At 44.3% G+C, this 12559-nt stretch overlaps 1 protein-coding gene across 1 annotated transcript; it reads right to left on the bottom strand.

Moving 5' to 3' along the window:
* Positions 1-902: 902 nt before the first annotated feature.
* LOC148219762 (uncharacterized) lies at positions 903-11834 on the bottom strand. Its single transcript, XM_088157004.1, has 3 exons — positions 11752-11834; positions 5014-6028; positions 903-1586 (listed from the first exon to the last, which is right to left on the bottom strand). Exons 1-3 carry the CDS (start codon positions 11832-11834, stop codon positions 903-905), a joined length of 1782 nt encoding a protein of 593 aa, XP_088013130.1.
* Positions 11835-12559: the final 725 nt, after the last annotated feature.

The raw sequence follows: 12559 nt of genomic DNA, 5'->3' as shown, positions 1-12559 counted from the left end.
CTGCTCTGTTTTGCAGTACTGCATGGTTAACACTTGAGACATCCCTGGCCATCATATCTAACACCTGAGAGGTTGTATTGAATTCATCTCTTGCCCAGCACCCCAATTGCTTGGCCAAGGCCATAGCCTTCCTGGCCGCTGCGTGGGGGAGGAGTACAGCAGTTGCTACCTGTCTAAACTCACTCCAAAAGTGTGGTTGCCCTATGTCTGTGCAGTCAAGATCGTGTAAACTGCGTTTTGTTCTATTTGCATTGCTTGCAAGTTGCATGAGAGTAGTTACATTGGGGTGAAACATGGTTAGTTTCCCTAGATAGCAGGGTCCCCCTTGTGGCCTCACTGGAATACCATTCCAGGCACGATCCCCACAAATTAAAAATATTCCTGGGAGTAGTGCTCTTGCCTTTGTAATGTACCTACCGTTACATTTGGGGTAGAGTTGAGTATGAATTGTTGATAGACTAGTAAGGGCTGAATCAAGGGTTGCCCAATACTTGCGGTGTGTGTTAAAGTTTTTGTTTTCTAGGGGCAAAAAACTAAACCATCCTCCTGCGTTTTTCCCCATTGAGGGGTTCTATTCAAAGCTAGAACAAATTCACATTGCCAGCATCCATCATGTTGTGAGGGATAAATGCCAAGATAGGCACAGCCTTGTAATAAATCGTCATCTCTCTTTGCAGGCAGGTTACTGTTATTAAGATACCCTGCAAACTCTTTTGGCTTCCAGACTGGCAATCCTACAAGACAAGTTTTGAAGGGGTTCTGCGCTCCCCCTAAGCTTAAGCAGATTGATTTTTGCCTTGTTATGTTAGCAAATGTTACCCATACATTTTTTCTAGGTGTGTGCTCCATTGGAAAAGCATTTGTGCAAGCAAAGTTAGTAAGCATAAGCAGTGTGATGAATATCATTTTCGTTGCTTACGTAGCTTCTTCCTTCTATACTTTGGATTTTCTGCTGCTATGTGCCACTGCTTTACTTCTTCTATGCACTGGTTTAACACTTCTTCAGGGTCGGTACCTGGCTTAACTGGTCCTACCCGAGGGAAAGGCAAATGTGGCACCTTATGCATACACCTGGCAGCAACAATGCGAGATTTTGCGTTGATGCGCTGCCTCCAGAGCCACTTAGCAGTCGCCCATCGGGCCCAAGCTAACATAAGTTGTTCTGGTGCTTCATATATACTCGGGAGTTGTGCATATGGTACCCCTGCTTCTCCCTCTAAGGCTGCACCCCAGCTTGAACGCCTTATATCTTCACCTTGACACTTGGCACACCATAAATTATATACTGTTTGCTGCCTTACCCACGAGCAATCCCCACAGCGCCCACACTTTAAAGCCACCCAAGCCTCACACCACGACCCTCCACATGCGCAACATGGACGGTCATTGAGGGGCTGTTCTTCCTTGTAGGCGTGGATCTCAATCCAATCGGCCCAGTCCAATGGCGGTCGCTGCAGTGCTTCACGGGCTACGCGGCTATACCGTCCCAGCTCTTGTAAATAGGGCTGCAAGGTCACTGCTAGTTTCTGATGAATCCGTTTCCGGTCGTTTGTTGTCAATCGCGTCCTCAGGAATCTTTCCACCCACTGGGTCATTTAGGATGGGCTTCACCCACCTAGCAGGGACCCAAACTGTTCCTGTGGGAGTAGAAACACAAACATAACCTCTGCCCCAGTATATTACTTCAGCGGGGCCATTCCATATCCCTGTCTTTGGATCCCGGTACTTTACCCACGCTTTTGTGCTTTCTTCCTTGTTACTTTCCCTTTTCCCTCTATGCCTAATTGCAGGCGGCTCCGATTCATCCCCAAACACACACAAAAAATTCATGACATAAAGAACCTTAGCTAACCTTTCTTGTGGATCATCTATGGATTTGTGCTTGAGTAGGTACTGTTTGAGTGTCCCATTGGCTCTTTCTACTATGGCTTGTCCTGTGGGCGAGTGTGGTACTCCTGTGATGTGTTTAATTCCCCAGAGTCTCATGAACTGGCTTACTCTCTTGCCGACATAGGCTGGTCCATTGTCGGTCTTTATTTCCCTAGGCATTCCCATGACTGCAAAGCAACTTGTTAGGTGCCTTATTACATGGATTGCCTTCTCTCCTGTTTGTGCTGTAGCCCAAATGTACTTGCTGTAGGTGTCTATTGTGACGTGCACATATTTGAGCCTACCAAATTCTGCTACATGTGTAACATCCATTTGCCAAATTTCATTACTTTCTAGACCCCGAGGATTTACCCCACACCCAAGACCCACCCCGCTATTATGATGACTGCAGGTGGGACAGGCTCTCACTATTGCCTTTGCTTCTTGTATACCTATTTTGAACTCGCGCACCAATCCTTTAGCATTTTGGTGAAATCGTGTGTGTGACTCTCTTGCCTCAATCCCCCTATCATCTGCTACATTCATAACCAATCTATCTGCCCTGGCATTGCCCTCACCCAAGCCTACATCCCACTTGTGGCTTCTGATGTGTATGATACAATAAGGCTTAAACCTTGCCCCTACTGCTCGCTTTAGCTGCAGTAAGAGTTCATAGAGTCTTTTGTTCTGCACCTCTTTCACAGAGGCGTCTTCAATTCTCTGTGCTACTCCTGCAACATAAAACGAGTCAGTGACCACATTTAAAGGCCCTTGCAGTTCACTTAGTGCCCACACAACAGCAAGCAATTCCAATGTTTGTAAACTGTCCTCTGGAGCAGCGTCTATTATCTGCTTTTTCCATCGAGGGCCTTCTTTCCAGGTGATGGCTGCCCTCCTCGATTTCTTTCCGGCATCCGTAAATGCTGTGATGGCACCTGCTATCGGTTGTTCTGATCGTGTTGGCTTTGATACCCAGTCCCAATTTCCTAACCACTGAAGATGACGTGGTGTCAGCGGTCCTGTGTTGACTGCTGCTCCAGCTTCCAGCAAAGCCGTTTGTAAGTCCTCAGAGTTGAGGAGGTACCAATCTAAGTCCTCCTTTTTCATGGGTAGGTGGATTGCGGTCGGGCTTGTTCCGGTGATTTCCAGAATCCTTACCCGACCCTTACGAATCAAGGTAGCTACTTGTTCGATTTTTGTACTGATTGTCCTTTTTGCTTGTAAAGGTGGGGTTATCCACTCTAGTACCTGTATCTCCCCCGTTTTCTTTTGTGTCTGTGTAAGTGCTCCAAGTAGATGATCAGGAGTATTCCAAATGGTGAGGTCTATAGGTAATGATACATCTCGGCGGGAGACAAATCCTTCATTGACGCAGCGAATAATGCCATTGAGAGCGTCCTTTTGTTGTGGTGTCATGGTTACAGGTGTGGTTGGATCGGTCCCCTTGAGCAGTGGCCTGAGGGATTCTAGCAGAGAGTTGGGTATCCCAACAATTGGTTTGAGCCACTGTAGATCTCCTAGTAAGCGTTGTGCTTCATTTAGATTGGTGATTTTTGTTGCAATTTGAAGTTTTTGCGGCCGTACGATTTGATTTGTAATAGTCCATCCCAGGTACTTCCATGGTGTAGATTGCTGTATCTTTTCTGGAGCTATCATGAGAGATGCTTTTGCTAAGGTGTTTCGAATTTCCTGCATTTGAATATCTGTAAATGCTATTTTCTGGGCGAATAGGATGTCATCCATGTAGTGGTAAATAATTGTGTCGGGCCATTTTAGTCTTAGGGGTTGCAAGGCCGCATCAACATATAATTGGCACAAAGTAGGCGAGTTTTTCATACCTTGTGGGAGAACAGTCCATTCATATCTTTTGTCAGGTTCCCCCCTGTTAATTGCTGGTAGGGTAAATGCAAATCTTTTTGTATCCTGGGGGTGTAAGGCTATAGTAAAAAAGCAGTCCTTTAAATCAATAATTAAAAGAGGCCAATGTTGTGGGAGCATGGCTGGATTGGGAAGTCCCGGTTGTAATGCTCCCATTGCTTCCATTTGATCATTTACTGCTCTTAAATCATGCAGAAGACGATATTTCCCTGATTTCTTTTTAATCACAAAAATTGGCGTGTTCCATGGGCTTGTGGAAAGTTTTAAATGTCCTTGTTGAAATTGTTCTTTCACGAGTTGATGTGCTTGTATTAGACTTTCCCTTTTTAGAGGCCATTGCTTAACCATTACCGTTCATTGGTAGTCCAGGTGATTGGGATTGGGAAAGTCCAAGCAATGGCAATTACCCCAAAGGGTGCTCGTTGGATAGAACGACCCCAAGTTGAGCTAAAATGTCTCTTCCAATTAGACAATGTACCATGGGTGGTAATGCAACTACTGATAACACAGTTACCAAGTCCTGCCCATCTATAGTAACCCTTATTGGGGGCGTTTTCTTTGCGAGGGTGAATCCTCCGACGCCCGTCACGGTATCCGTGGTTTGTAATGATGGCCAATCACAGGGCCATTTTTCTGGAGAAACAATGCTGGTATCTGCTCCAGTGTCTAAAAGTCCCATCATTTTTATTGTACGTCCTGCATAGGTGAACCTCACCTCCTTTTTGGGTCTAGTATTGAGATCCATTGTGAGTAGAGCAACACCAGAGGACCCAAAACCTTGGTCCTTGCGCGGGGTTTGTGTTTGTGGTTGAATACCCCGGCTCAACTGTGGAAGTGGAATAAATTGAGCAATACGTTGATTTGCCTCAATTGTTAGAGGAGGAAAAGGAGTATAGACTATTATTTGTATTTCCCCAGTGTAGTCTGCATCGATGACACCTGGTAGTACAAACAGTCCTAAAATGGAGCTCGATGAGCGTCCCACTATTAGTCCTCCAAAAGCTTGTCCTTTAATAGTTACCGGGCTTTGTACTCCAGTTGGGACTTTAGCGGGGCGTGTTGTTAATAATGATGTTTTTATTGCGGCTGCCAAGTCGAGTCCCAGGCTCCCTGTTGTGGCTGGTTGCAGACAGGAGATGGCGCTGATGCTACGGCGGCTACTTGTGTCTGGGCGCGGCTGCTGGGCGCGCTCCGCCTGGAGTTTCCCGATTTGCGGCGACAAGCTGACGTGTTGTGGGTGTTGTTCTGGCAGTTCTGGCACCACACTCCTGAGGCTCGGCAGTCTCGTCGAAAGTGGCCTCCGTTTCCGCATCTAAAGCATCGCTCCGAAGGAGGTCGGTGGCTGTTCGTTGTGGCCGGTGCTGCTGTGGAAGCACGGAGCGGGGCAAGAGCAGCTAGCACCTGCGACTGTGTGGATTCAGCTTGTTTCTGCAGCCCTAAGCCTATTTCTTTTAGTGCATTAATTAAGAAAACCTGCGACCCTGATGGCTGCAGCGCCATTCTTTCTAATGCCTCTTCTATCGTCCAATTAGCTCCTAGAGTTGACAATACCCTCTTTGTTGCCTCATTGCTATTTTGTAACGCACATTGCTTTAACATCGCCCCTCTCATATACTCTGGAACTCCTGCCCTGTCGATAGCAGCGGTAGCCTTATCTACAAAGTCCCCAAAGGATTCTTCCCTTCCTTGTTTTATTCCCATATACATGGGTATACCTGAGCTATCTTTCACCTGATCAATAGCAGTTCTTACGATACGCATGGCTTCTCTAACCCTGTCGGCCCCTGGGAGTAACTGAGTTTCTGACCTACGGAATGCGCCCACTCCCATTAATTCATCTGCTGTGATTCCGGCTAACGGATCACCCTGACCTCTTTGTACCGCAACTGCCTCGGCAACAAGAGCTTGCCAATGAGCATTAAATAGCATTTGCTGATGTGGTGTGAAAATCAATTTTGCTATGCTTTTTAGGTCATTTGGCAGTAATAAATATGTGTCAAATAGATAGTCTAGCATTTGCTTGGCTGGCTCGCTCCGAAACCCGAACTGACTCACTGTCTGTCGTAACTGCGCTAGCAACTTCCAATCAAGTGGTTCATACTCTCCCACTTGTACAGCTTGTCCTTGTTGGTTTACTCCCTGTGTGTATGTTACAGGAAAGGTCCAGACTTTGACTGCGCTCACAGCGGCGTCATCCCCAGTCTCCAGGCCGTGTCTAGCTAGCATATTCCACGCCTCCCTCCTCTGCCTTGCCACTTCCCCCCGCAGGTCGCTTTCCGCCCTAGGGACAGGATCTGGCTCACTGGCAGGTTTAGGGGTGCTAGATTCAGGCCGGCAAGGGGATTCTACGCCGCAAGGTTGGGATATTTCGCCCTCTGCAATTGCCTCCGCTGCTTTGGCAGCGTTATTCCCCAGTTCTTCTGAGGGGGGTGCAGAGGGCCAAGTGCAACTAGCCCCATCGGCCATTCCTGCCGCGTCTCTAAGAATAGGTATTTCAACCCTTCTTGTGCTTGGTGCAAGGGGCTCATTATCGCCATACTGAGCATTTCTTTTATATGCCTCTACTGCCTGCTGTGCCGCTCTTTTCTCTGCCTGTTGCTTCAGGAGCGCGTTATGAACTACCTGCCAGATTTTTCCTAACTTTTTTGCTGTTTTATCATCTCCTAATACCGCCTCCCACAGTACATCCCCTAACTTACGCCACTCATTTAACTCCTGCACACTATGAGGGTTAGTGAATAAGCCTTTAGCAGAACCCCAGGCTAACAACCCCGGTATGTCCTTCCTGGGATTAAGCTCTTTTAGCCCTAACTTATCTATATGTGCTATAAATAAATCATATGCTGCTTGCCTGTCCATTTTTTACCGTCGGCGCTGTTGCAACTCTCCGGCTTCGGCAGCACGTATGGCCCAGGACCACCTCTGTAGCTCCTGAGGGTGTCTTTCCTACGTCGTTTGACACCGACCCGGTTGCAGCAGGCCCCAAGCTCAACTTCACCGACCGTGGCGCGTTCTCCCCCGTTTTTCTTTTTAGGCACGGAGGGACAGCGTCGGGGTCACCATTTGTCGGAGAAGGGAGACGCGGACACCAATTCGGTCATCAGCAAAGTCTCATTTATTGATAAGCAGAGTGGCGATTAAATACAGTGCTTAATTAGCTCATGCATATTGCAAAAGCTAAGCTCATCATTGGTTGCCTTGCCATATGCGTCACTATGCTGATCGGCTAACTTTGTGGCTACACTTTTGCAATTTTATGGCTAGCAGAGTTCTTCTAGTTCTTCTTTTACAGTCTGTCTTTGTTCATCTTATCACAATTCTACGTGCCTTCCCTTTTACTGTGCCCTTGAGGCTGAGGCCTACTTTGTTAGCCTGACTAAATTGATTTGACTATGGCCTCTCTCTTCTAGCCATTCCTGCACCAGGCTCTCTACAATCAGTAACAGTCGGTATTGACGCGGGAGGGAAGTCCTACTTATCAAACCTGATTTCCTTTTGTGGCAATGTAGCCACCTAGCTGATCAAGGGAAGCCAGTGGATGTAATCCTTCTGGATTTCAGTAAAGCTTTTGATGTTCTCTCTCACAATATTTTTATGGATAAAATGTGCAGCACACAGCTGGATAAACACATCATGGGATGGGTGAGCAACTGGCTCACAGGTTGGGCACAAAGGGCGATAGTGAATGGGTTGACATCAGACTAGTGACCTGTCACCAGTGGGCTCCACAGGACTCCATCTTAACCCTGTGCTCTTCAACATCTTCATAAATGACCCAGGTTTATACTCAAAGGTATATTTGCCTGTGATAATAAAGTATGGGGAGCTGTTGGTTTTCTTCAAAGGCAGAAAGACCTTGCAGAGAAACCTCAACAAACTAGAGGAGTGGGCAATCGTGAATTGCATTAGTTCAACAAGAGAAAGTGTTGGGTAGGGAAACTCTGGATGTACGGACAGACTGGGGAGCAAGACACTGGAGAGCAGTGTTTTGAAAAGGGACCTGGGGGTCCTGGTCAGTGGCAAGTTGAACATGAGCCAGCAGTGCCCTGGCAGCCAGGAGGGCCAAGCGTGTCCTGGGGGGCATCAGGGACAGCATCACCAGCTGGGCAAGGGAGGGGATTGTCCTGCTCTGCTCTGAGCTGGGGCAGCCTCACCTCGAGTGCTGAGGGCAGTTTTGGGCACTGCAATATCAAGCTATTAGAGGCCATCCAGAGGAGGGTTATCAGGATGGTGAAAGCTCTGGAAGGGAAGCTGTATGAGGAGCAACTGAGGTCACTTGTTCTGTTAGCCTGAAGAAGAGACTGGGGGAAGACTTCATTGCAGTCTGCAACTTCTTTGTGAGGGGAACAGGAGAGGCAGGCATTGATCTCTTCTCTGTGGTGTCCAGTGACAGCACCCAAGGGAATGAAGTTGTGTCAGGGCAGTTTTAGGCTGGTCACAGCACCGATCCTACAGAGTTCAAGAAAAAAGAGAATACTCTCAGGCACGTGGTGTGACTTCTGGAGCTGTCCTGTGCAGAACGAGGAGTGGGACTCCATGATCCTTTTAGGTCCCTTCCAACTCAGGATATTCTATGATTCTATTAACAGTTATTTTGGTAATTTAAATTTTGTAGAAGCTCTCTCTCTTTTTAAGTCTTGGGGATTGCTTCCTTCTCATTGATTGCTATTATATAGATAAGGCACAAAGTTATAAACTTGTACTTCTATAAGGAATGTCAGTTGTGCCATAACTTCACACAGCTGAAATAACAACATGGGATCATTATGGGTAAAAGTTGTGGTTTTAAAAGCATTGGATACCTTGATAGCTGCCAAGGCCTTCCATTTTTACTGCTTTTTCACAAGACTGTAAAAGTTTTATTTATTTGACATTCCATCCTACAACAAAATATGGGGCTCATATATGTGCTACTCTGTACCAAGTGTGAAATCAATATATGGTCTTAAATATGGGTGAGACATCATGGCAAACTAGTTATTGGCATGCTAAAATCATTTACACCTGACAGAAAAGATAGATTATGACATTATTAATTTAACTGACAGTGGGTATAGGAAGATAACCTGCCATGTAAGACCACAGACAGTTGTCTGCCAAGTTGTTATTCTTATTTTGTTCAGCAAACGATACAATTCTGACAACTATGAATAACTTCTAACCTGTCAATTTCAAATATTGTCATCAGAAAGTTCAGCTGAAGGAGAATGTCTATTTGACTCATCTTATACGTAAGATGATTACTGTTTGTCACATTTACAAATTATCCTAGTCTTAAAAAAAATAGAGCTAAACTGTTTAATACGGCTATTGTGTAAATTGGAAGGTAGAATGCAGTAATATATCTAAAATAGATAAATATGGTTATGCAGTGAAACTTGTTTGCTAATGGGTGATATGGAACCAGAGCAATAAAAGCAAAGGTGGTTTTCATTATAATAACTACATATACATAAAAATATGGACAAAAAGGAGAATAGAAAAGCTGCTAAATTTTCACTTTTTCTTTTAGATGTACAATAGAGATATAAATACTGCAGCAGATGACGCAATACCAAAAGATGAGCATGATTCTCCAGATACAAATTAATTTTTTTTAATGCTTAAATCACTTGTGTGTATCATTGGCTTGCATAGAGATTAACAAGACCTGTCATAATTCTACAGCACTTTGTCTTATTTGAAGCATTTTTAAGGTAGACTTTATTGGGATTGACTTTATAAGAAGCGCTGAAGTTTTAGATTTTCTTTAGCTGAAGTATCATGCTTTTTTGGGGTACCGTGATCAAGTTTTGCCTTGTAAAGTTCTTTCCACTACACTAGTCTTTGCACACTTATAGTCTGTTCTTAATTTCTCTAGGTTTCCAGGTTTTTTCTAGGTTTCTTGCTTCCCTGGAAGCTCTGCCAACTGCTGAAAAAGAGAAAAATTCATTTTCTTTTACCATTACTTCACCCCAGCATGAACAGGACCCTGGGACCATTCTCAGGTGTAGGAGGCCCCTGTTCTTGAGAAATTGCTCTCCATTGTTTATAGAAATCACATAGAATGATGACTTGGCTTCTTGAAGTGCTGCAGTGTAGGGAGGCCAGGGGGAATTTAATTTCAAGTAATGTGTGTGATAACTTTCGGTTTGTCAAAAGTTTCAATAATTCTACAGGGCCATAAAAATGTCACTGTGTGTTATTCTTCTTTATTTAGATTGGTACCCTGTATAGAGCATTCGTGGAAGTTTCCTCCTTGAGAACTTCCTCTGTGAGTTGATGGGACCAATTGGAGGCTGGTTTTCTAGCTGACAGCCTGAGAAACCAATTGGACGATTTGGTCCCCCTCTGTGAGTTCACATTTTGAAGTAAGCAAACGCCGGGAATGGTCCTTTTATCTTCCGGCAGGAGTACAGGTAACAGGGCCCGGGCCTGGCTCCACTGCAGGCCTGCGAGCATATCCCAGCTGGAAGGAGGGGTGGCCATTGGCAGTGGGTGCTGCTGCTGAGTCCCAGGGAGGCTGAGTGAGATCCTGGCTGTCCCCCCCTCTGCCCCACACACCCTTTCCAGAGTGGCTGCTCCTGTTTCTGGCTCAGGCCAGCCCCTCCTAGCATGACCTGAGTCTCCTGAGATTCTGGCACACTCCAGCATGGCCTGGCCACAGCCTCTGCATCCTCCATGTGAGATTTTAACCCAATGCTCAGATAAGACTTGCAGGGTTTTAATCCTCCCGTGAGTGAGAGGAAAAAATCAGGATACACCAAAGTCAGTGAAGCAGGTTTCAGATGGAAAGAGAATGAGGAGCTGCTGTGAATTTGGGCTGAAAATCCTTTTGTAAGCTATAGAGATGGACTAGACTACAATAAAAATTCCTCTAAACCATGAAGAAAGACATGGGGGGGTTAGGGTATTCAACTTGATAGATCATTGAGCAAAAGCACCTGTGTTGAGGATCCTTTGCCCTGAGCGAAAAAAATGGGATGTCTGTTCCTGCGGATGAAGCATGAACAGAGAGAAAGAGACATGAAGAGAACTTTTGCTTTTGAACAGTTCATTCTTATAAGTAAATACCCCACGAGTTTAACATGGCCCATAAGCACAGCTTTGGGAAAGCTGTGAAATGGCAGTAGTTCGTGGAAAGTGAAGCCACGAGAGAACTGTTTTTTTCTTCTTGTGGAAAAAACCCTTATAGCCTCACAAGGGGAGACTCCTCTCCCTAGAGTGAACTGAAAAAAATTATTTAAGTTGGTAACTGACTGAAGTGTTTCTGTATGTTGTTAAAAAGGAGAAGAAATTGTGGGACAGGCGAGGAGGGGTGGTCTAAAGGTTTTATTCTGAATTTATTATTTCTTTATGTTGTTAATAAAGTTTTTCTTTACACTTTTTAAGTTTTACACCTGCCTTGCTTTTGCTCCTAATTCTATCTCAGATCAGAAAATGAGTATATTGAAATTGACTACTACACTAATTGGTGTTTCCACCTGGTTTGAACTGAAACCAAGACAATATAGTAACAATACACAAAATAGTAAACAAATGTTGGAGTCTGTAAGTCAAGAGTCTCTCTGAATTTTTCAGAGAGAAATCACAGTGCAGGAATTGAATTAAAACGTTTGGATGGATTGAAATATATTAAGCCACTCACACATAAAGTAGAGATATAAGTTTAAGTTTTAAAATAAGCAAGCAAGTAAGTAAGTAAGAATAAATTCTAAGTGCTTTTAGAGAGTAAAGGTCTCAGATACCAGTGTAGAAGTGCGAGTTTTAGTGAAAAGCATAGTCCTAGATACTAGTGTTTCCGTAGAGGTTCCAGGAATATAGTTTTAGACATAGTAAAACTATAGTAAGAATACTGCTTACATTTTTTAGATATAATATGCGTAGTTTGTATGTAACCTGGCATGCTAAAAAACTAGAATTCTGTTAGGTTAAGAAGTGGTTTGAGTCTGTTTCTTTAGCTTGTTGGATAATTTGTATGTAAGAATCTATGCTTTGAGGAGAGATTCATCTTTTGGTTTTTGCCTTTTGCTTTGGTTCCTGCTCTCTCGCTTTTCTTCTCTGCCATCATCATCGCCTAAGGAAGATGGGAACTGTTGCAGCCACATCGGCCCTGCCAGGACTTTCAGGAGCAGCTTCTGCTTCTGACTGGGACTTTGCCTATTCAGGAGTCTATACGAAAAACTTTAGCATAGACTTTAACACTTGTAACTCTGTGACTTTCAAGACTGATGTGTCTTTGCAATAAACAACTTTATAGCAACTAATAGCTGCTCAGCTCTTTAAAGAAAACAAACAACCCAACAAATAGTGCCCCAAGTACCGGTGAATAACCTACAAACAAATACGCTAGTTCAATATAGTCATTAAGGAGAAAAATAATTCAATAACTGAATAAAAAAATCTTTGCTGCTAGATATAAAAAGAATTTTATTGGTTGAACAGTGAATTTCACCATTAACAAGTATTTCAGCTATGGTTTGTTCTGCCAATCCTATCCTCTCCATTCAGAAGAACTTCCCTTTGTTTTGGTAAAGAAATTTTTTTCTGAATGAAAGTGAAGCTCAGAACCTGGAGATTTCAAAAACCTAAGCAAAGCTTATAGGAAAATTGAAACGAATTATGGCCCTTCCTACACATTATAGAACTAACGAAAATAAGAATATCCATGTAATGGAAATAGAGACAGAGGTGAAGAGTCCTTTTCCAAATAAATAAACAGGTTTGCATTGCTGTTGCTGTGGTCTCTGCTGTCACTTAGACACCAATGAAGTCCATTGGCTGTGGTTTTTTTGTCAGCCGTTCCTTATGAACTCCTTTCACACTGAGAATA

The sequence above is a fragment of the Sturnus vulgaris genome, chromosome Z (genome assembly GCF_052056855.1).
Source record: "Sturnus vulgaris isolate bStuVul1 chromosome Z, bStuVul1.hap1, whole genome shotgun sequence".
NCBI lineage: Eukaryota > Metazoa > Chordata > Aves > Passeriformes > Sturnidae > Sturnus > Sturnus vulgaris.
Note: the sequence above shows the minus strand (reverse complement) of the source record. Positions and strands in the feature narration are given on the sequence as shown.